Here is a 22,553-nt window from a genome sequence, read left to right on the forward strand (position 1 = left end):
GGGTGCCCAAAGCAGAGAACCTAAAAAACTTATAAAATGGAAAACTGAGGGGGAACCAAACTGAGGCATAAGAGCAGTTTTTGCATACGTTTTCAGGCTGACACTGCTTTGGGCACCCTCACGAGTGAAGTATCATTTTCCTCTAGAGCCTGAGGAAAACGCTGGGGGGTGGGACATTTTTACCAGTGTGGTGATCTCACAACTTTCCCACACAGAAATGTGAGGAAAATTTGACTTTTTAGCTAAATTTGAGGTTTGCAGGAGATTCTGTGTAAGGGAACATTGGAGGATCCACACAAGCCACACAGCACTTGACTTCCCTGGATGTCTAGTTTTCAAAAATTTTAGTAAGCAAATAAATTTATTTAAAAGAAAAAACAGTTGAGTCTGAATTTTCTTTAACAAATATGCCCACTTTAAAAAAAATTAGCAACCACTCCTTTTACTCACTGGGGCAGACATTTTTGTGGTTTGCTAGATTCCCTGCATAAGAAAAATTGTGACCTACACTTTCTTCTAAAAACTGGAATCAGAAACATGGGTTCCTCCATCTATTTTTTGCGTTTGCAATTTAAGCAAGAGTCAGAATGTTTTCAAACACCTATATTAAATCTTCCTTTTATAAAGTTGCCTTCTTTAAGATACAGACCTTTATTACATTTGAGGAATAGTCCTAAAATTCTGCTGTGCATTATCCATAAATGTTGCAACTATATCCTCTGTTAACTTAGTCAAAATGTAGAATTTGTTGGACAATAAGTACACAAAATCAATATTTACTGCAAGCTGCCTGCTCATAAATAAACAAACTTCAGAACTTTATCAATTCAAATAAATGTTGATTGTGTATTTCTATCAAGGCTGAGATCAAGCCCATTCCCAAAACCTCAGAGAGAGACCATTATATAGCAATACATTCTAACACCCATAAAACAAAACCAAGGATAGCCAAATTGTTAGTAAAGTAAACGTTTGAACTTAAAATGAGATTTTACCACAGCCATTTTTAGGTTTCGCCTGGCTGTAGCACGCAGTGCTCTGCCCAGGCGAAAACTTTTGTTAACAGTATGGATGTTCGTTCCGCCTCTGTTTCCCATTGGCTAGCTCCATAAATGGAGGCTAGCCATTGGAACAGAGATCTGTCCGTCAATTGCGGAGCAGATTCGGGGGCGTTCCGGCCATTTTTACTCATCCTGCCCCTTTGGACACGTCAGTGCGGCGGTGGGCGGGGTTTATTTTTGTGTTTGTTGAGTTTCTTTTCGTCATTCCGAGGCCGACCGCCGCCGGAGGAAGTCCAGGTCCAGGTCCAGGTGACTGCTTTCCGTGTGTTCCCGCACCCCCCCTCCCACTGTCCGTCTTCCCGTTCCTGCCCCCCCCCGCCCCCGCTGTTCGTGTCCCCGTTCCCGCCCCCTCCCGCTGTCTGTGTGCCTGCCCGCCCCCTCCCGCTGTCCGTGTGCCTCCCGCTGTCCTACACTTAAAAATGCCAATATACAGCATATTACACTCTGAACATCTATTTGATATACGTGTCCTTATTTGAACACCAAGCAAGCAGTATTGTATGCTGGTGGCCTAGACACCACTTGTGCAACAAGGAGAGCACAACAGTTTCTTCTCTGGGGGAAATGAAGGGCGGTGGCCCTGCCCACGAGTTGGTACTTTTCTTTCGGAAGGGGCACCCACCGTGAACTACGAGCTGTGCTCATTAAAGTGTCCCCAGTGTTCCATTGGTTGCCCACAGCCCCTGCCATGTCCTGTCTTCACAGGCAGCCTGCAACAGTGTGGCTTGGCACACCTCGAGACTTCTACTTGAACAGAAATGACAATCGCAATCACACTGGTCCTGTTTACACTGTTCTCGGGAAAGAAACGCGGCGAAGACAGGTTGTATATATGGGCATTGAATAATCAATCTTTAGGACAGCCTGATAGGACGAGCACCTTCCTCTTGTACTATTTATTCCTGCTTTTCTCCGATACCTGAAAGTCTCGTTTAATGAGGATTCGGACAAAAGCGGGAGGTCGGGGGAGGGGGCAGCTATGAATGTTCTTTATTTTGGGTCTTACATTGTGGAATCGGATTCCTGTAGCGATTAGGCAGGACTACACAATTATGGGATTGAAAGATGGGGTGATTATGGCATTGAAAAGATGGCTTTTTTGCGTTTTTGCGTTTTTGTTGTTGAACGTTTCTTTCCTATCCTCATTTTAAACTCTGATGCTGAAGATGGCTCAGATGATTTTGTGCGCGCAATATCTTTCATTGCAGACTGTAAAACCTATCCTCCACCCACACCAAATCCCTACCTCTTTATTCCGCTGTCAGAAATGGTTCACTGTGCATTCATTACTCCCTATATGCCAAGTGCTTTGAAGTGACCAGTACGTGATATTTAACTCCTGTAGTAAACACTGTAATAACACTCATTCTGCGTGGGTTTCTAAAGCTTCTAAGCAGACACGAGGGAGAGAAGTTAAAGCTTGGGCACTGTGTGATTTAGTTTGGGCGGTGGGAAAGTGTAGGTGGGCCTAGCGGCCCTAATATGTCATCATATCTTACGTTGTGTCCATTTGGATGGGGTTAAGAGCGACTGACCTGCTCATTGCATGATGGACTAGTCCAATGGCCTTAGCGTCTCTCTTAAGCTCTGCAGGGCCTGTTGACACGCTTTCATCCAGGGCCCTGGTTTGGAAAGCAACAGGCCTGTTTTCCAGCCCCTCTCCCTTTGGAAATGCATCTTGTTTACTTGCGTCCTCCTACCCTTTTGAGTAGACACCCATTTACTTCACAGAATGCCGTGTTTCCATGACAACATGGCCCGTAGCACAAGGACGATTTTGCCATTTAATGCGCTGCAGCTGAGGTGGACTGAAATATAAAGTTGATGTTGCCATGGATACTACGTTGTTACATCCACTTTGGATCTGCCTGTTACCCCCGTCTGTGTGACGCTTCCTATTCCTTTTCACTTGCACGCTGTCTGCCCACGGCATCTCGTCATGTGCAGCTTCTGTCTTAGTTCATGGAAGATCCAAAGATGAGCTTTTGTGAATTTCACGACTCAGACCACAGACCGTTGCTTATGTCATGACCTGCAACATCCCTTAGCTGTGCCTGTTTTGTGAGTCGCACAGCTCTCTGCCAATGCCCCTCCATTCTGAACTGATTGAGTTCCCAGCGTTCAGACACTCCTACATCTGTCAGTGTTTCAACCTTTAATTAGGTCAAACTTTATGTACCGTGTTCCACAGAAAGCCATGTGGGTGCTCCTCGGCATGACGTAGCAAACCAGCTGTAAGAGCAGAAACCCCTACACAACACTAAAATTGCACTCTGTATCCCGCAGGAGATTGAGCTCTGCCCGTAATGCTTTTTTTTTTCCCCGTCACCGGCCCTTCTAAAAGTATTCTTTCTTTCTTTGCCCTCACTGGCCCCCTTTCCCTCGGCTGTTGCCGGCGCGTATAAACGCGCCCTCCCTTTGTCTGTCTGGGGTCCCGCTGGCTCTCAGAGGAATGCGCTGCCAGCTGCCCATGTGTGCTGCAGTCACTGAAGGGTGCCCATGGCTGCTTCTCGATCTTGGTAAGTCAGTGGCGCCATTGTTTCTTCAGTACAGGTGAGGCCCGGCGTGAGGCCCGGCCAGACTTCGCTCTGGTGCTCTCAGTGTCATCTTTCACTCCCACTCCACCACTCCTGTGTGTTCCACCTCACCCTCCCCCTGCCTGTCCTGCTGTCTCACTAACGTGTCCACCCTGCCTCTCCTGCTGTCTCACTAACGTGTCCACCCTGCCTGTCCTGCTGTCTCACTGACGTGTCCACCCTGCCTGTCCTGCTGTCTCACTAACGTGTCCTCCCTGCCTGTCCTGCTGTCTCACTAAAGTGTCCACCCTGCCTGTCCTGCTGTCTCACTGACGTGTCCACCCTGCCTGTCCTGCTGTCTCACTAACGTGTCCACCCTGCCTGTCCTGCTGTCTCACTAACGTTTCCACCCTGCCTGTCCTGCTGTCTCACTGACGAGTCCACCCCACCCTGCTTGTGCTGTAGTCTCTCTAACGTGGCCTACCCACTCTCTCCTCACCCTTCACTCTCGCACCCGTGCCCTTCTTCGAAACTGGGTGCCCTTTCACCTCCCCCGCCACGCCTGCTGCCCCCTCTCAGCAGTGCCTCCTCGTTTAATGCTACCTGGGTGTACGGGGTCCCATGTGTTCCACCCCACCCTCCCTCCCCCCTGCCTGTCCTGCTGTCTCACTAACGTGTCCACCCTGCCTGTCCTGCTGTCTCACTGACGTGTCCACCCTGCCTGTCCTGTTGTCTCACTAACGTGTCCACCCCACCCTCCACCCTGCTTGTGTTGTAGTCTCTCTAACGTGGCCTACCCACTCTCTCTTCACCCTTCACTCTTGGACCTCGCACCCGTGCCCTTCTTCAAAACTTGGTGCCCTTTCACCTCTGACCTCTGTCCTCAGCCTCGTGCCGTGTGCTTACCACCCCCCCGCCACTCCTGCTGCCCCCTCTCAGCAGTGCCTCCTCGTTTAATAGTAATCCCCTGTTTTATAGCGCTGCGTGTGGACGTTATAGCTCCTATAATGCTACCTGGGTGTACGGGGTAAACGTGTCTGTATTTGGGTGTGCCCGCACAGTGGTCTGATCTCTGCGGTCTTTAAATATGGTTTCTTTGCCTTTGATTGATCTGTTACTCCGGCCGCCTGTACATGGTAACAGTTTGTGGTGATTGACGTGTGATGCTGAGCGCGCCCCCTGCGCGCCCCTGTTGTCAGTCATGCTTGCCTCCTTCGCGCCCCCTGCGTGCCCATGTTGTCAGTCCAGCGTGCCTCCTGCGCGCCCATGTTGTCTGTCATGCTTGCCCCCTGCGCGCCCATGTTGTCAGTCATGCTTGCCCCCTGCGCGCCCATGTTGTCAGTCATGCTTGCCCCCTGCGTGCTCATGTTGTCAGTCATGCTTGCCCCCTGCGTGCCCATTTTGTCAGTCACTCTTGCCTCCTGCGCGCCCATTTTGTCAGTCATGCTTGCCTCCTGCGCACCCATGTTGTCAGTCCTGCTTGCCTCCTGCGTGCCCATGTTGTCAGTCATGCTTGCCTCCTGCGCGCCCATGTTGTCAGTCATGCTTGCCTCCTGCGCGTGTGTGTGTGTGTGTGTGGCTCTGTGTGTGTGTTTGTGCTCTGTGTGTGTGTGCAAATGCAATAGGTCTCGCATTTGTGAGAAATTAAGCTATTGGCATTGTAAATGACAATGCCATTTATTTATCTGTTTTGAAAACCAACACATAAATACAAAATTTGTCATTTACAATGCCAATAGCTCTAACTTTTACAAAGGCGAAACCGTTGCATTGTAAATGCTTGTTATTATCTGGGTTTAGCAGATACATCCTTGAACAGTGAATCCATCATTTTGCTTCAGCTTCAGTATCATTGCTGTTGGTTTACAAGAACTGAAACATTTTTCAAAAATCTTATTCACTTTTCAAAATGATCCTTAGGTTGAAATTTATTTTCAGTTAAACTTGCAAATTTGAAAGGATGTGCCCCCATCTATTTTCAGGTAATGTTTGCATATACAGGAGCTCTGTGGACCTCCAGTTGCTGAGGGTTACACCATGAATGAAGTAGTTCCAAGCATGCTTAAGCACTCCTTCTAACTGGTGGAGTACAATCATTCACACATGAGATTCAATCACTTTATTTGTTAATAAAAAGATTATGTTTTTGGTCTACTACAAAAACATATAACAGGTGTATCACGTGTATTTGGCAGACAGTCATATTATACGCAAAGTATAAACAAAATTTCTATGCAAGACTAAGAGCCTGATTACGATGACAGCGGCCATTTCATTTTCGGTGGTCCAACCACCACCTCCTCAGCGGTTCGACTGCCTGATTACAATATGTGCGGTGAGACCGCCACATGACCGTCGCAACATTCAACATTTTAGGTATTGAGGTGGGAGAAGCAGAGGTGGTCCATAGAGGCAGTGCAGGCATTTTTCCCGCCGTGTGAATTATGACCTGCCTTTCCGCCCGACTTTTCCTGGTGGGGACACCGCCATGTCAGAGTCAGCCAAAAGGTAGGTAAAGAGGGAAAAAACTGCTTGCAATGTGAATGTGCCCTTGTGAAATGTAACTGTTTTTACCTCCAAAGTGTTCAGGTTGGGTGCGCACACTGTTTCTCTTGCACAACATAAGGCAGGGAAGCAGTGCACCTGACTGGCTGGAGGCAGTGTAGCATGGCTGGTAGTGGCTTCAGGCTCATTACCAGATCAGAAGCACACCACTGCCATGACTCTGCTGCTCACACACCACCTGCCCCACAGTAAAGTCATAATACAGCGAGCGGGATGCAGTCGGCTTGGAAGTGTTTTCTGAATTGCCGCGATGGCAGGCTGGCTGTAAAACTGCCAAAATCGTAATCAGCCCCTAAGTTAAATTTCAATTGGAACTTTGTAGTTCACATACTTCTATGTACATTTGTGCCAATTGTGTACATTCTGTGCTTAAAAGTATGATATTAACGTACATTGATTACTTGCATCAATTTTCCGAAGCCCAAAGCATCACATAATGTACATGCACACTATTCAAAAGATTTGTGTATTCATACTACTTTTTTTCCGCAAAAATCATTGCTTTTCTCTAGCATGCCTCAACTTTCAAAAATCATCTTGTAAATTCTGCATGAATCACCCACTTGTCTTCACTTTACACATAGACCTTCTCCTGGATTTCCTCAAGGAAGCAACAAATACAGTAGAAACGTACATACTCCTATGTTTAGCTTCTAAGTTCCTGTTTATATCTAATTTACAGAGAGACGGCTCTTGCACACCACAAAGTGGTTGTTTTAACCAAGAAATGGACAATGTGGAAAATGAGAAGCACAATCACAGTTTGGAAAATGCACATGAGGAAGCAACGATGGAAGATGTTGGTGATCAAAGGCAAATGGTCAGTACTCTAGCTTTATTTCAATTACGTATGCAAATAGATCAGCTAGTGTGCTCATTAATACAGCCTTTCCAAATTTCTGAGGAATACATCTTAATCATTCCCATGTACAGGGTAAATTATATTTTGATTTGAGTGAAAATTTTCCTCCTAGTAATAGTTGCTGCTTAAGGTAGACGGCTTCAATCCATTACGTGCAACACCACTAAGGTTTGTTTAGATTCACACTCAGCACCACACTGTCTCTTCACCAACTCATTAACAGAATTGCCAAATAACCCAATTTTCATCTACACTCCCACAAACAGATCACACACCTATTCTCACCTGCACATTTGAAAAAAGCTGCATCCGTAATGGTCATCTTCTATCTGAACTTTGATAATGTCATCATTCATGTGGTCTTCACTTGTCACTATTAAGGTAGTTCTAAATTAATCTGCCATACTAATGTCATCCACCAGAACATTCGACCATTTCTCAGCCTTTCTGAAATTAATTGGCTTCCCATAAAAGATAGCATTAAATTCACTAACTGTTCCATCACTTATAACGTTATTCGCTTAGAGCGCCCCTCCATAAACTGGTAAACCTCCTCAACATTTGAAGCATTCAAAGAGGACACTCAAGGAAATTTTCTTTTATACCAGGAAATGCCTAACTTCAAGAACTCCTAAGCATAGGACAAAATTATCTGAGTTGCTGAGACAACCCTTTAAAACTACTGTCCAGTAGTTCTAAGAGGTGAATCCATATTTCTGTCATTCAGTTAACTGTCTAAAAAAAATTCCTCTTCCACTTATACCCGAGTTAACATGTTTCCCATGCCAATGCTCAGTACACTCTGCATAGTAAATGTTTTAATGCATTCAATATTATTGTTATCCATGTATCCAGTACTTTTCGGTGTACTGTGACGTGCACAGTCGCATTATGATGCAGAAAGCAATATAAATCTGTTGATTAAATAAATAAAGAAATGCCTAAATAGTTATATACTCTCAGTGCACTTTGTGAAATAAGAATGTCTACCTGGCTAGGCTGGATGTTATCACCATTCAATGTGTTATGTTTTACTTCTAAGGATCCAAAGAATTTGCAAGGAGTGTCCTATCCCGTAAAAGAAGATATTGATCAATCCATTGCATCCTGCTTGAAAGAGGAGAATGTTATCACTGAAGGTGGGGATTTGCCAATTGAGCTATCTGCAGAGGAAACACCATCTGGTGATGAATATGAGTGCATGTCACCAGACGACATGTCTTTGCCTCCGCTTTCTGAAACTCCTGAATCCAACCTGCTGCAATCAGAAACCGAGCAAGAGGAGCAGCCATGTTGCAGCTCCCAGAGCCTGCATGTCAGCTCCTACAGCATGCAGATACAGATAAACAGTCGCAGTAAACGAATGGTGGAGCAGTCTGAACTCTTAACACCTGTTGCTTTCGCTGACACTTCAGATAACAAAAGGGAAAAAAACTCAAGTTATTTTGAGAGTTTTTATTCCCCATCTCTTGGATTCCACCCTAAGTTTAGAATTGAATCTCCTTGTCTTCTGCACCCGCCTGCTGCTTCTGAGTCCACCACTGCTTCCCATGCTATCCCTGGGACACTAAAAGCAAACTCTGCATACAGCATGAAGAGTGAAGTGCATGAGAGCCATCTGCAACATCACACTATTCAAAAAAGCATGCGAGAAACACAGAACCCGCTGCATGCCTCTAATCCTTGTACTAACAGCACTGACCAACAGCATACCTCTCCTGATGCATTCTCAGGTCTCGTGTTTCAATCAGACCTTCAGAGAAGCTCTCCGAGGCTGATGGTCACCCAGGAGGAGATCAGAAGGGCATCAGAAAAGACCAGCATGACTAGCCTTTCTGGGCAGTCACCCACCTTCTCCAAGCTCCTGTCCAATGCTACTGTTAAGGAAGGCTCTCCAGTCACCCTGGAAGTAGAAGTAACAGGATTTCCAGAGCCTACACTAACATGGTGGGTAGCTTACAATGAGGGTCAACAAATAAACTGAAACCAGTCTATAAGTTTGTGCACTAACTCATTTATGCAACCTTCTTTTCTGCTTTTGTTGCCATTCTGCATCACTTCATGCTGAAAAAAATAATTTCAGTGTGTAGATTCTAAATTTTAACATAACCCATTATAAGTTATGATTTAACACCTTTCCCATTACTTGGTTATATGTTCTAACACAACATTCCACATGGAAAACATCCGCATTAACAAAATAAGAAGTCACACTTCTTTTTTATCCCTCTGCAGCAATCTTTTTAGTGCAAGAATGTATTCTTTCTACAAGAGAATTGTGAGTTCACTTTGTTTAAGCACACCTTAATTATTGAGCATCGCAGGACCCACTCACGCCTCCTCTACTGAAGTTTCCACTACCTCTAGTCCATAGAACATTGTAATTAGTTAAAGAGCCACTAACCATTTCGTGGTTTCTGTTTTACTGTATTTGTGTGTTACTATAAAATGTGAACATCATTTACACTCATTTTGAAAAAAGAGTGTAGCTTTGAGTTGAAACGTGTGTTATGTTGTGTGTTTCTTCCAAGTCCTTTAAATCCAGCCAGACGCCAATAGATTTGTAGGGGCTCATGTACACCCCACTCCTTGTGTAAACTCCAAATTTTCATTATCTCGTAGAGCTGCACACTTCATGTTTATTTCCATTTATACATAGCATAACAGTTTAAAGAGGTTCTGCCGTACATATCGAGAGACATCTGTTAGAGCAAGAAAATTTAATGTTGCACGATTTTAAGATTCAGAAAGACTGTTTTCTATCCTACGGCACGGGCATTACGCAGTGGAAAATTAGACAATACATTTGTTTTAAATTTGAATAGAATGTTGGGAGCTAGCCAACCAATTGGAATGCACCCTTTTGGGGGGCTATAGCTAGTATTAAAGGGCCGCAAATGCAGAATTCTGTGCTGCCATCCCCCTATCCTCTGGTTGGCTGTGGGTCACGCCCCTGTCCTACGACTAATGGCAAGCACGGGTGAATGCAGAGGGCACTGAGGGAGAAGGAGTTGTTTCTCACCTGAAAGATAGGGTGAAGAAAACCGCTCTATTATCCAATGGTGCTCCTTTAGTCTGTTCTGAAGCAGCTAGTTGTGACCTGATGTCCCGGCTCTTTCCTATGCTTTTGCTGGGAAGAAAGCCCAATCTGCCAAATAAAAGTAAAAAAACTATTTGTTTCGATCAATCAATCAGTAGTTGTTAAGCGCGACTACTCACTCCTGAGGATCTCAAGGCACGGGGTTGGTGCAGGTCCAAATGGGCACTGAGGTTCAGTCAAAGAGCCAGTTCTTGAGATCCTTCCTGAATTGGGTCAGCGATGGGGATAGCCTGAGGTGGAGAGGTTTTGGCGGTGAGGTTGGAGAAGAATCTTCCTATCATCCTGGTCTTGTGATCCGAGATACGATGGTAAGGGCCAGTTGGGTGGAGCGGAGATGTCTGGTGGGTACATGGAATGAGAGGCAGTGGTTCAGGAATGCTGGTCCGGCGTTATGGAGGGCTTTCTACTTTTTTTAGCTGACGGGGTAAAGGAAGGAGGGAGCTAATTGCCATTTATACCCCTCGCCTTTGGTACTTTGTTGTTGTCCGCAGTTGGTGGTACCAACTTTTAAATAATACATAACAAACAAAGGTATAATATGTCACATAGATTAGCAAACCAGGGCATAACATACCAAAGCATAAAATTACTTTGAGGTTTATTTGTAAAGTGTTTATAGAGGCCATCGTACTTTATAGCACCAACAAACATTTACTACACAGTACCTCCACAACATTTAAAAACTAAGGTCATAAACCTTGCTTCTGCAGTTTCCTTCTAAAATATCCAATGTGTGGTTATCCACAGTGGAGATTTGGAAGGTCCGTCCAGTTTGCCTGAGTTTCTTTTAACTGAACCTGTCCAACACTTTGTGACTGTTGAAGAATACACTAGCCTTTCTGCTGTGTTTTTACCAGCTCAATATCATCATTGCAATGGAAACAACTTTGTTTTTCAGATGTTCAACGTATTTATGTAAAATAAAGATTTTAAAATCACAAGGCAGTTCCTTATAATGGAGATGATATGGGAGATTGGGGCCCGAATATTTTGTAGATTCCACTCTGTAAGGAAAACAAACTGGTAAGAAATAATCTTCATAAGAATTACGTGAGCAATGGTGGTGTTTTGTTGGTGTTATAGTTAGTATACATCTAATTAACTAGGTTTAGTGGTTTAGAACAAACTTCGTTTTCAGATTTGCGATTTACGTTTACTATATGTAGCAACCACTGCCCATATTCAGATTCAGATTAGCTTTATTCGATTTTTGTTTCATAAAATCATAAAAGCACATTTCATATATATACATACAGTTCATACATAATAAGACCTTTTTAAAACAGTATTAAATCAGCTTAAGGTACATTTGCTAATCATTATATTCCGTGTTCTTAAAACATTTTTTAAAAATCCAGTCATCACCATGGTACAAGTAGCGTTTCCCAGTTGCTGCAGGCTAAGAAACGCAGGGCGACATTGCCGACAGGCACCTTGTTTCAAATACTGTTTGATCCACCTTTTACGCTCACTCTCATATAGTTTACAAAACAATACTATATGAAAGGTGGATTGCACCGATATACAGTCACATGGGCAAGGAGCTAGGGTTCTTGACCAATCATTTTTACTTGGGAATGTAACTAACCGGTGAAATAAATTAAACCTAAATCTAGTTAAAATGAATCGATCAAAGCCCAAGTTACATAAGGTCAAACATGGCTGGATTGTGTAGGTAGTCAGCGATAGTTGATGCTCACTAACCGTTTTCTTCCTCATCTCTCCTACACACCTTAAGAGTTCAAAATGAGCCATACATACCCTTTTCAATTCAGACTTCGAGATGTTCACGATAGAGACTGGATTGCTATAGTATTCAGGACGTTGTATATCTATAAATATTTTCCTGATATACTCAAGCCAGGCTATGCGCTTTACATTTTCAAGGGCCATGACATCCTTTATTATATCCCGGTTTAGAACAAGGGCCTCTGAGGCCCATACTCTGCGCCAGAGTAGAACCGGTTGTAATTTAATCAAATCGGATATATAGTCCAACCCCATTTCCTGATGGCAATTAAACACTGAGGTACCTTTCGGGAGAGCTAAAAGGTATCTAAGGAAGTTATTTTCTTCAACTTGAATCGCCGATGTGTCCTGATAGCCCAAGATCCCTGCCCCATACAATGCAACACTTCTGCATTTAGATATATAAATCTTTAACATGATGTCAGGGTTTTTTTGGCCCAACTTGGCGGCAAAATTTCTTAGCGCTCCAATAGTGCGCTTAAAAGATAGGGTCCTATTCTTGATCTCGGGCCCCCAGGAGCCAGAGCCCTCAATTATGACCCCTAAGTATGGGAAAGTTTTAGTATGCTCAATTACAAGTCCCGATGCCTTAAGGTTTTTACAACTTGCACGTCCCTTCCCACACCGCATCACGTATGATTTTTTAGCATTTATCATGAGGCCCCTTTCTTTCATGAATTCAAGATATTTTGTTAGGGCTTTCTGCGCTCCCACCTTAGTTCTCGCCATCAATACCGCATCGTCTGCGTACAGTAGTGATACAATTGAGTTACTTCCATACCTGGGGGAGTCTATTTTGCAAGCACCCAGTTCTTCCTCAAGTTTGTTCGTATAAAGGGTAAAGAGAAAGGGGGCCAATACGCATCCTTGTCTTACCCCTTTTTCTATACTGAAGGACCCAGTGCACTCTCCCCTCAGTCCGTATCTAACCTTGGCAGTTGCCCCTGTATACAGCTGCCTTAGCAAGAGTACAATGGCAGGCTCAACTTCCATTTCCTCGAGAGTTTGCCACATCTTGGAATGTATCACGCAGTCAAAAGCTGCGGATAGGTCAACAAAGATGGCATATAGTTGACCTTCTTTAGCCCGAGTGTATTTGGCTTGTTAGGTTTAGAACCTGCTCTACTGTACCCATCCCTTCACGAAAGCCATACTGTACAGGGCTCAAAATATCGTGTTCATCCGCCCATAGTTGTAACTTATTTAAGACCACCCTCCCCGCCATTTTCATGAGGGAATCTAGTAAAGAGATCGGTCTATAATTTGATGGGGACTCCCTGTCCCCCTTTTTATATATTGGTATAATAACCGATTCTGACCAGGTACCAATAAAACCTATTGGACAGCAGGCCTGAAGAACCCGGGTACAAAGAGGGGCCCATAGATCTATATTAAATTTAAAAATGTCATTGGGTCAGCGATGGGGATAGCCTGAGGTGGAGAGGTTTTGGCGGTGAGGTTGGAGAAGAATCTTCCTATCATCCTGGTCTTGTGATCCGAGATACGATGGTAAGGGCCAGTTGGGTGGAGCGGAGATGTCTGGTGGGTACACGGAATGAGAGGCAGTGGTTCAGGTATGCTGGTCCGGCGTTATGGAGGGCTTTCTACTTTTTTTAGCTGACGGGGTAAAGAAAGGAGGGAGCTAATTGCCTTTTATACCCCTCGCCTTTGGTACTTTGTTGTTGTCCGCAGTTGGTGGTGCCAACTTTTAAATAATACATAACAAACAAAGGTATAATATGTCACATAGATTAGCAAACCAGGGCATAACATACCAAAGCATAATATTACTTTGAGGTTTATTTGTAAAGTGTTTATAGAGGCCATCGTACTTTATAGCACCAACAAACATTTACTACACAGTACCTCCACAACATTTAAAATCTAAGGTCATAAACCTTGCTTCTGCAGTTTCCTTCTAAAATATCCAATGTGTGGTTATCCACAGTGGAGATTTGGAAGGTCCGTCCAGTTTGCCTGAGTTTCTTTTAACTGAACTTGTTCAACACTTTGTGAATGTTGAAGAATACACTAGCCTTTCTGCTGTGTTTTTGGCAGCTCAATATCATCATTGCAATGGAAACAACTTTGTTTTTCAGATGTTCAACGTGTTTATGTAAAATAAAGATTTTAAAATCACAAGGCAGTTCCTTATAATGGAGATGATATGGGGAGATTGGGGCCCGAATATTTTGTAGATTCCACTCTGTAAGCAAAACAAACTGGTAAGAAATAATCTTCATAAGAATTACGTGAGCAATGGTGGTGTTTTGTTGGTGTTATAGTTAGTATACATCTAATTAACTAGGTTTAGTGGTTTAGAACAAACTTCGTTTTCAGATTTGCGATTTACGTTTACTATATGTAGCAACCACTGCCCATATACAATGAGCACCTCAACAAAATATCAAACTTAGTTTTTACAACATGTTTTGTGTGCAATGCAGATTTCAACTGTTGTTTTCAATGTGTTCCAGGATCTCTTTCAAACTTGTAGTACTCTTACAAAAAACATACTAAGCCTATCGTTTTTGGATTATCTGTCCCCTGCTATTGGGAATAGGACAAGTGATGTAGCAGCTGGAAATGTTTGAGGCCATACATGCATCAATTCACTTCTGTTAGAGTCTCGCCTATCTCTTAAGAGTAAATAATGATTTTAATCTTTATAGAATGTGTCTAGCGCATAACAGATAGCTCCTTGACAAAGCTCAGTATAGATGGCAATGCAGTTTCACTGCAAACAGACAACGCCCAATCCATAATGCTTTTCAGGTCACGCCTAGGCAGCGCTTGCGCTGTCTCTTCGAGACCTGCTGTATTCAGGATAAGGACATGAAGTCCTGCCAACTTTCTGCCCATCGTTTTAATTGCCTCCTGTCGCTGTCCTCTGTAGATGGTGTTTTTTTATTGACCAATAGGCTTAGAAGTCCCTCCGTAGTACCACCTTTTCTCTTTTTGTACCCTCCCATAAGGACACTTCCTATTGCATGTGTTGTTACTCAGTAGTCTTTAATTACAGCCTTCGAGCACTATTGTCCTAAATAGCTTTGTCCTGCCTACTGTTGCAGGCAAGGCATACTCTCACTCAATGCTTATGTTTTCATTCGTCAAGCGCAGCATGCATAATGGTAGCTACACTTTTATTTTCTTATTTGCTAGCCGAACGGAACCTCATGACCGTTTTTCTTTAACGACTTTTTTTTAAAAACATGGTGAGGTTTGCCGATATGTTCGCCTGCCTAATTTAGATGGACCGACACATATAGCTGTTTTTAAATGCCTGTCACCACCAGTAAAAACCTGGTAGTTAGGGGCACTGAAAAGTGCTCAATGACCACCTCGGCTATGGAAGGAAAGTCCCATGACGAGGAGGGCATCTTCTTTTTTTTAAGGAAATCCCATTTTCGGATTTTTTTTTTGAAAATAAAACAAAATGTAACTTTGTTGTACGGCTCTGTCATGTCATGTTTGACAAAGCCATCCGGTAAAGTTTTAGCTGCGTTTCCTGTCAATGCTTGAAATGTTTGCGGGGCAAGAGGACATTTCATTATTTTGGTAGGCGTCATCTTCATCTCATTTATAATTTGGCGACTGGACCATCTGCCTAATTATAAATCAGGCCCTTAGTCTGTGAGAATCTAAGGTGCAGAATGGAGGGATGACGGGATATGAGGTGGAATGGGTGGAAAAGTCAGTGAGTTGAGCTAAGTGAAGTGATTTATAAACAATGTCACCCAAAGAATAAAACTTAATTGCTCATACACTCACTCATTAGCAAGTGAGATGAAGTAGGACATGTCTGAATGTAGGTATGAGGATATGTGTGCATGGGAAAGAAAGAGAGCAAAGGGGCGGCAGTTGTTAGTGATACACAGTATGTGACTGTCACTACCAGGCACAAGGGAATTACACGGTATGGACATATTGGGCCATTTTGTGGACTGGTAATGAGAGGTCAAAGTGGAATTCTACAATGTGGTTTTATATACAGACATGGGCATTTTGGGTACCAGATGTGAGGTGATATTGGAACTCTATGGAAAGTAATAATGGAGACAAGTTGAACCATTATAGATCCAAAACTGTGGCATTTTGTGGGCAAGGTATATGGGCAGATTAAGATACTATAGAATGTTAGCAGATGGTAGTGCTGTGAAATCTACTTGCGCTTAACCAAGGCATTATACAAGTGATGATGTTGACTACTTGGGACATTATAGAAATTGGTAAGTTAGGCTTGCAAGGAAATTATGAAAACTGACAATATGGGTGTGAAAGAGCAATTCGGTAACAGGTAATGCAGGCATATAAATACACTGTGGGACCTGGTTTGGGGGGTCCATCCACAAAATGGGCATTATGGGCAGATTTTCGTGCTTACTGCACCAGAATCTGCATGTCACAGTATTCTCCAGGCATTTTTCTCAATGTAAATATTGGCATGTTTGACCTGCCAAAATATATCCAAGGGATGCTGATTTTATGGCACCTGTTATTTACCCAGTGTTACAAATTATGCATGACTCATAATTTTGATATGTGCCCTAATAGGAGCTGCAGCATCTCTTGAATTATATGAGCCAGTCGTAATGAGGGCGTATGGGATTATGAAGTAGACATGGCATGCACATGCATAGAACATTCTTAGGTGAAGGCTGTGTGCTTTGCCAGCGTATATTTTCTTTTGTGTCTTTCTTACCTAATAACAATCTTTTTATTAGCAATTTGTGCCAGGCACACATCCTAGAATCATCAGATACCTATGCAAAGCCTTGCTCTGGGGAGCTTTGGATGTACAAGCTAGCAAAGGCTTTTAGCGTACAATGTCGCCTGTACAGACATTAGTGCATAACATGTGTGATGTATGATTTATAAGAACACTTCCAAGCAGTGTTTCGGTCTTAGAGCAAATTTAACTTCCAATTAGCATAGAGGTTACAAAATCCCCTACTTAGTAAAGGTTTGAGCAGATGATCAACTGATGCAACAGGAAGTAAAATTAAATAAACATTTACTGTCCATTTCAAAGGCCCTAGGGCTCCAAATGCCCTCACGGGGTTATTCTTTCTTCCCTGGTTACAAGCACCCCTTTATAAGTGTTCACAATGTGAGTAGGCCACATCTAATCAAATACCTGCGAGGACACACCAGACTCCGCATACACCTTACTGATTATAACTCTACCTGAAACCTGACCACCCACTGTTCTTGGGGGCTGGGGTGTTTGGTGATTGTCGAACGTCTAAGTTGTTGCTACCCTCTTCTGGTATGATATCCATGATATTGCAACGCACATGGTGTGCATCTTATACAATGTTGTGAGCATAAATGTACCAATGTATAATGCAATGCTGGTCTGATATGTGTATGTTATACCATATGCCAACTGAGAATGCAATAAAATATGTTTTTATAAAAAATAAAAAAAAGTCCCATGAGCTCAGTGCTAAATTGCTTTACGTCGCATGAACTTGCAGTAAATATGGGCCTTGGTGTAGCATTACACCAGCGTGTCTAGGGCAAGCACGACTCTTCAAATCACTTGCCAGTTGATACCTCAGTGGAAGAGCCATGTTGAATGCAAATGTTATGCCCTGAAAGTTTGATCAATAATGAGGGTATTACCCTATTTAAGGTATAAACATTTTGCTTCATACAAATACACACACACACACACAAATGAACACATTATCAACTATAACATGGTTTTCAGAAACTGCCTGTTACCCAAAATAATCTGTACCAATGTATTATGATGCAAACCTGACTTTAACCTTGACTCTTTGCTTCAGGTACAAGAAGGGCCACAAACTGCATACAGATGAAAATGTAAAGGTCTTAAAAAAAGAGACCAAGCACTCGATCTTCATTGAGAAGGCGCGTGTGGAAGACGGTGGCTTCTATATCGCTCGTGCCATCAATGTGAATGGTTCTGTCACTTCCGGTGCAGTCCTCAGGGTCTCAGTTAACAGGCCACCCATCAAGAAAGTGGACTGGATAAGCCTCCTTATCCTGGTCATCAGTGCATTACTGATACACCTGCTCGTCAGACAGTGGTGGTGGGACTGAGAGCAGTGGACCTAGCAGCCCTGCAGGATCAACAACATGAAGGCATTTCCTCTTCTATGCATTGTATTTAGTAGCCTGATTACCTTTTGTTGTTGCCATGTCTATTACCTTTGCATCTAATGCTTAACTCTTTTGCCTTCAATACTTCAGTGTGCAGGTGGGCTTTTAAAGTGCGGTTGGTATAAGGAATTGCAAAGGGCCAAAATGAACAAGTTCAGTCCAAGTGCCGGTGTCCTTCGCTGCACCATCTAAATAGCTTGGGCCTCAAGGCGTTTTCCATCACACTTCACAAATCAAATATTATTTTTTTGCTGCACTGTCAACAATTGGCCCACCCTTGCATACCAGATTCTTGCCATTCATCTACAGTTCAATGATGGTTGTCTCTCACAACATCATGGACGAAGTATAGACCGTCAGATATATTTTGACCATATCGACCAAGAAGATTGCATCTAGGTAAGTGTGGCCATACTCCTCCACCATGATGATATTTGGGAACTGATGCTCTGGTCATGATGTATCTGTAGGTCGGTATTTTGATTTCCATTAGGTGGTACAACACCTGACGAGGATAACACATTGTGATCTTCTTCAAAGCAAGTTCATGTTTTTCGATCCCTGGAATAGCCTACTGAAACCCATAGTTAAATTCCTCTGGCAGTGAATTGATTTGTTTTTAACCCTCCAAACTGCTAAATACCCAGTTTGTTTTTATATGGCTGTGAATGTTAAGGGTTTTCCTGTTTCTAAAAAATGCCACTTTCTGCAGATAACGGTGTGGGGCACTGGTGGTTTCTTAGGTATTTTCTCAAGACCACACAAGTTCACAAAGGAGCAACCTAAGATTAGGACCCGGGATTCATGGCTCCTCAGTTAAGAATGTAGCCCATCAACAGCATCAGGCTTTACAACTCAAGCCTTTACAACGTAAGCCTTTACCCCGCAGGCGTTACAACGTGTTGACCTTTACATCACATTGTAATACTGTGCAGGGCTTTACAACCCATGTCTTCACACCAAACACCAAAATGCTCACCAAAATGTTGTTGTAAAGTGGGATATTTTTCCATAAATATATATATATATATATATATATATATATTTCTAGACATCTATATATATGTAATGCAAGTATATCTATACATCCATATATATGTATATGCACGTATATCTATGCATATATATATATATATATATATATGTCATGTGATCAAGGCTATCTCTAGCCGAAACGCGTCATGGCGGACTGGTGCTGGGCTAAAACTCAATAAAAAGATTTGCACCTTCTTCGGGTCTCGCTGTTCCTGTTTGCTGCCTGACAGTTTTGCTGTTTGTCTAATGCGTAGCAGGAGCTTCACGTACCTCATATATATATATATATATATGCGTGTGCGTGCACATAACTCAATGTATATATATATATATATATTATAATTATTTGTTTGTTTTTGGGGAGTGACCACCCATCCCCAGTTTATTTCTTTTTTGGCAGTTAATCCAGCCAACCCCCATTTTTGAATCAATTGACCTCCCTTTACCTCTAGCCTCCCCTGAACCCTAGGAAGCCCTTACTTGCTTTTACCTCCACCCACCCCTGAACCCTAAATAACCTGTTTCCCCTTTACTTCTACCAATTTGAGCTCTAAAAACGCATAATCCCCTTTACATCTACCCTCCCTGAACCCTAAAAACCCTTACATCTGTACCCTCCCCTGAACCTACACTTTAAAAACCATTACCTCCCTTTACCTCTACTCACCCCTGAAACCTAATGCATTATCTTTCCTTACCTTTACACTCCTTTACCCATAACCATCTCTTAGTACTTACCCATCTCTTAAATCTTAAAATTATTTTTTCTTTTAAATGACATAAAATGATTGTCCTTTAAAAAAAAAAAACACTTACCTGTGTGGTAAAGTACAACATGGTAAAGTATTAACAAGGGGCCTGCGTGGTACTTACCTGCGGACTTATATTCTGTGGGGTAAAGTCTGTATACACCCAAATGGATTCCACAGAAAGGAAAATGTTCTTATTTTCTCATTACTTTAGGTTGCCTTTAATATTGTCCTCTCATTACTAAAGTGAAATTATGAATGTAATAATAATACTGACAAAAATATTTTATAAGTGTTTAAAGGTAATGGTTGTGTAAAATGTATTTGTTTTTTTAATACAGAAGTAAGTATGGGATTCCAAATCGGTTTCCCATGCTCTGTCCACCAATGAAGACATGTTTTTCCCCTCAATTGCTATTGCTGCAGAGGAGGGATCTTTTTGAAGGCTCTTTTACTCACCTGATTCCACCACCGCGTCAGTGCCATGGTTCTTTGTGTTTCAACTTAGTCAATGGTTATCCAACAAGGGCCCAGGAGGTCCGATTCTATATCAGATTTCTCATGGTAACAGCTGATTATGTAAATACATTGTATTTAGATTAATTCTATGTAAATATATGTTATGTTATGTTATTAAATTATTTATTGAGCGCACTAACACTGATTAGTTTCTTGGCGCTATCCAAGGATATTCAAGATATCCAAGGATATTCTGACCATCTGGCATGGATACAACTCTCTTGAAACTATATCGGACACCACTGGTTGAGTCATTTGTTTGAGATAAATAGGACTTTATGGATGCTTGGTTTTAAGGGCATGAGTTATATGTTCTTGTTTATTTTACATAAATTGTGAACTAAAAAACTAAATTGTTTTAATTGGAGGACTCATGAAGACAAGGTGACAGAAAAAGTGTTGTACAGGTGCAATGTTCATACTACAGGTATATATTTAAAACATGAAGCATAACATAAGAAAGGGTTCACAGATTACAGTTAAGTTTTACAAGAAAAGGTAATTTATGGTTGTGGAGTTGTCTAAATAAGGACAATGTACAAGGACAACTATGAGGCCAACTATACAGGCCAATAAGTATACAAAACAGTAATGTGTTTTGTATAGCAACATTATACAGGCCAGGCCTCACTAATATACGTGAAGACATTAACAAAAACATACAGGCAAGCAATTTGCCCATGCACATGTCTAGGAAGGAGGCAACTGCGTTACTGAATAAAGGTGTGTGGGTGGGTAAGTGATGGGCACAGTTGTGGTACGTGCTAGGCATTACGGAGAATGGAAAGATTTTAAGGAGATGTACACCTTTGTGCCAAGATGGCAGTGAGCTTTAGTATGTGGTGGTTGTCATTTTGAGGAGAAAAGAAGCTGTACCACTTACAGAGCTAATACAAGCACCATTGAGTGCGGCGAGACTGGTGAGTGGGCATGAGGGCGCATCAGTTCTTATTGGGTGAAGCTGGTGTGTGCTAAAGTATAATGATGAGAATAGTTAGGAGTCTAGATTATTGGTTAAAGATCGGACAATGCTCAGAAGTGTGGTGGGGGTTGTATTTTTTGTATTATTGTCATAAATTTGATTTAGGGTCACTGTGTGCTTGCTACTTGAAATAGATACCCTGCTAGGGATTACACGTTGTAATGTTATTTCGTTCAATGAATGAATGAGGCAGAATCTCAGTTTCTCCCTCCCTAAGTGAACCTGTTAATTTCAGTTGCAAGAGAATGTTCCTATAGAAGCCAAGATTGAAGGATATTGATCCCAGAGAGCCCTGGTCGATGCATAAGGGATTTATAGAGGATAATACATTGATGATTTTTAAATAAAATTTACTAGAGAAGGTGCAGATTTTGGTGCTCCTCTAAACTATTGCAAAAACACTGTAGCTTTTTCAGGGTTTGTAATAATTGTATATATTTCTTAATCCCAAAATTCCACCATTTGTACTTTCTTTCTAAGTGATGTCATCCAGGCCTGGGGTGTTAGAAATGGGGTTTCTAGTTGGCTAGGGTATGCACCGAAGCCAGCCAGAACCCACAACTCTAGTCGCGGCAAGAAAGTTACACACAAAAGATAACCTGTGCTCACCCTCTGGTAACTTGGCGCGGTGCAGGTAGGCTTTTCATCAGAGGCAATGTGTAAAGCTTTTAAGCAACACATACACCAGTAACACAATAAATACACCACAAAAGAGACACCACACAGGATTATATGAAAATATATATTGTATATTGTACATAAAGCATAAACCAAAACAACATGAATCATAAATTCACCTAAGTATGGCTGTAGTTAGCATGATAACGGCTCGAAGTGCACACAGGGTTTAAATATGCATACACTTCCCTCATGGGTTTAACAGTCATAGGAGATGCAACAATTCACTATCAAGCCCTGCAGCTCCTTGAATCTCTGGCAGGGTGGTTTATGGTCCCCTGAGGGACTAGACGAAGTTCTGGGCCTTGGCAAGCTGACTTTGATCCCCGCTGGGATCAGAGCCTTAGTTTCTGGTGGTCATAACCCATAAGGAAGGATAACAAGGGGACAGCCTGTCCTCATGACTTACTACTCCTGCCAAACCGGAGTCACCCATGAAGCAGCTCGGGACGGCTTAATCCACCTCTGTAATGTCCCTGGGCTCCCTGAACCAGGAACAAGGGTTCAGAACCACTTCCCCAGGGCTAGAGACGATTGGGCAACACCAGCTTCCAGAGGCTGCACAGGCAGGAAACTCCTTCGGCCAGCGTCTGCAATCAGGGTGT

At 42.6% G+C, this 22,553-nt stretch overlaps 1 protein-coding gene across 3 annotated transcripts in view; it reads left to right on the forward strand.

Moving 5' to 3' along the window:
- CCDC141 (coiled-coil domain containing 141) overlaps positions 1–20,406 on the forward strand; it is an 808,330-nt gene extending 787,924 nt beyond the window's left edge. The window contains exons 22-24 of one of the 3 annotated variants that reach the window (XM_078681492.1): positions 6,825–6,962; positions 8,047–8,951; positions 17,649–20,406. In XM_078681492.1, the coding sequence (XP_078537618.1) occupies positions 6,825–6,962; positions 8,047–8,951; positions 17,649–17,925 (1,320 nt within the window). In that variant the 3' untranslated portion in view covers positions 17,926–20,406. Of the gene's footprint in view, positions 1–6,824; positions 6,963–8,046; positions 11,046–17,648 lie in introns of those variants that run through there. The other 2 variants (XM_078681494.1, XM_078681493.1) reach the window with 2 other exon arrangements.
- Positions 20,407–22,553: the final 2,147 nt, after the last annotated feature.

This window comes from Lissotriton helveticus, chromosome 3_1 (assembly GCF_964261635.1).
Source record: "Lissotriton helveticus chromosome 3_1, aLisHel1.1, whole genome shotgun sequence".
Taxonomy (NCBI): Eukaryota; Metazoa; Chordata; class Amphibia; order Caudata; family Salamandridae; genus Lissotriton; species Lissotriton helveticus.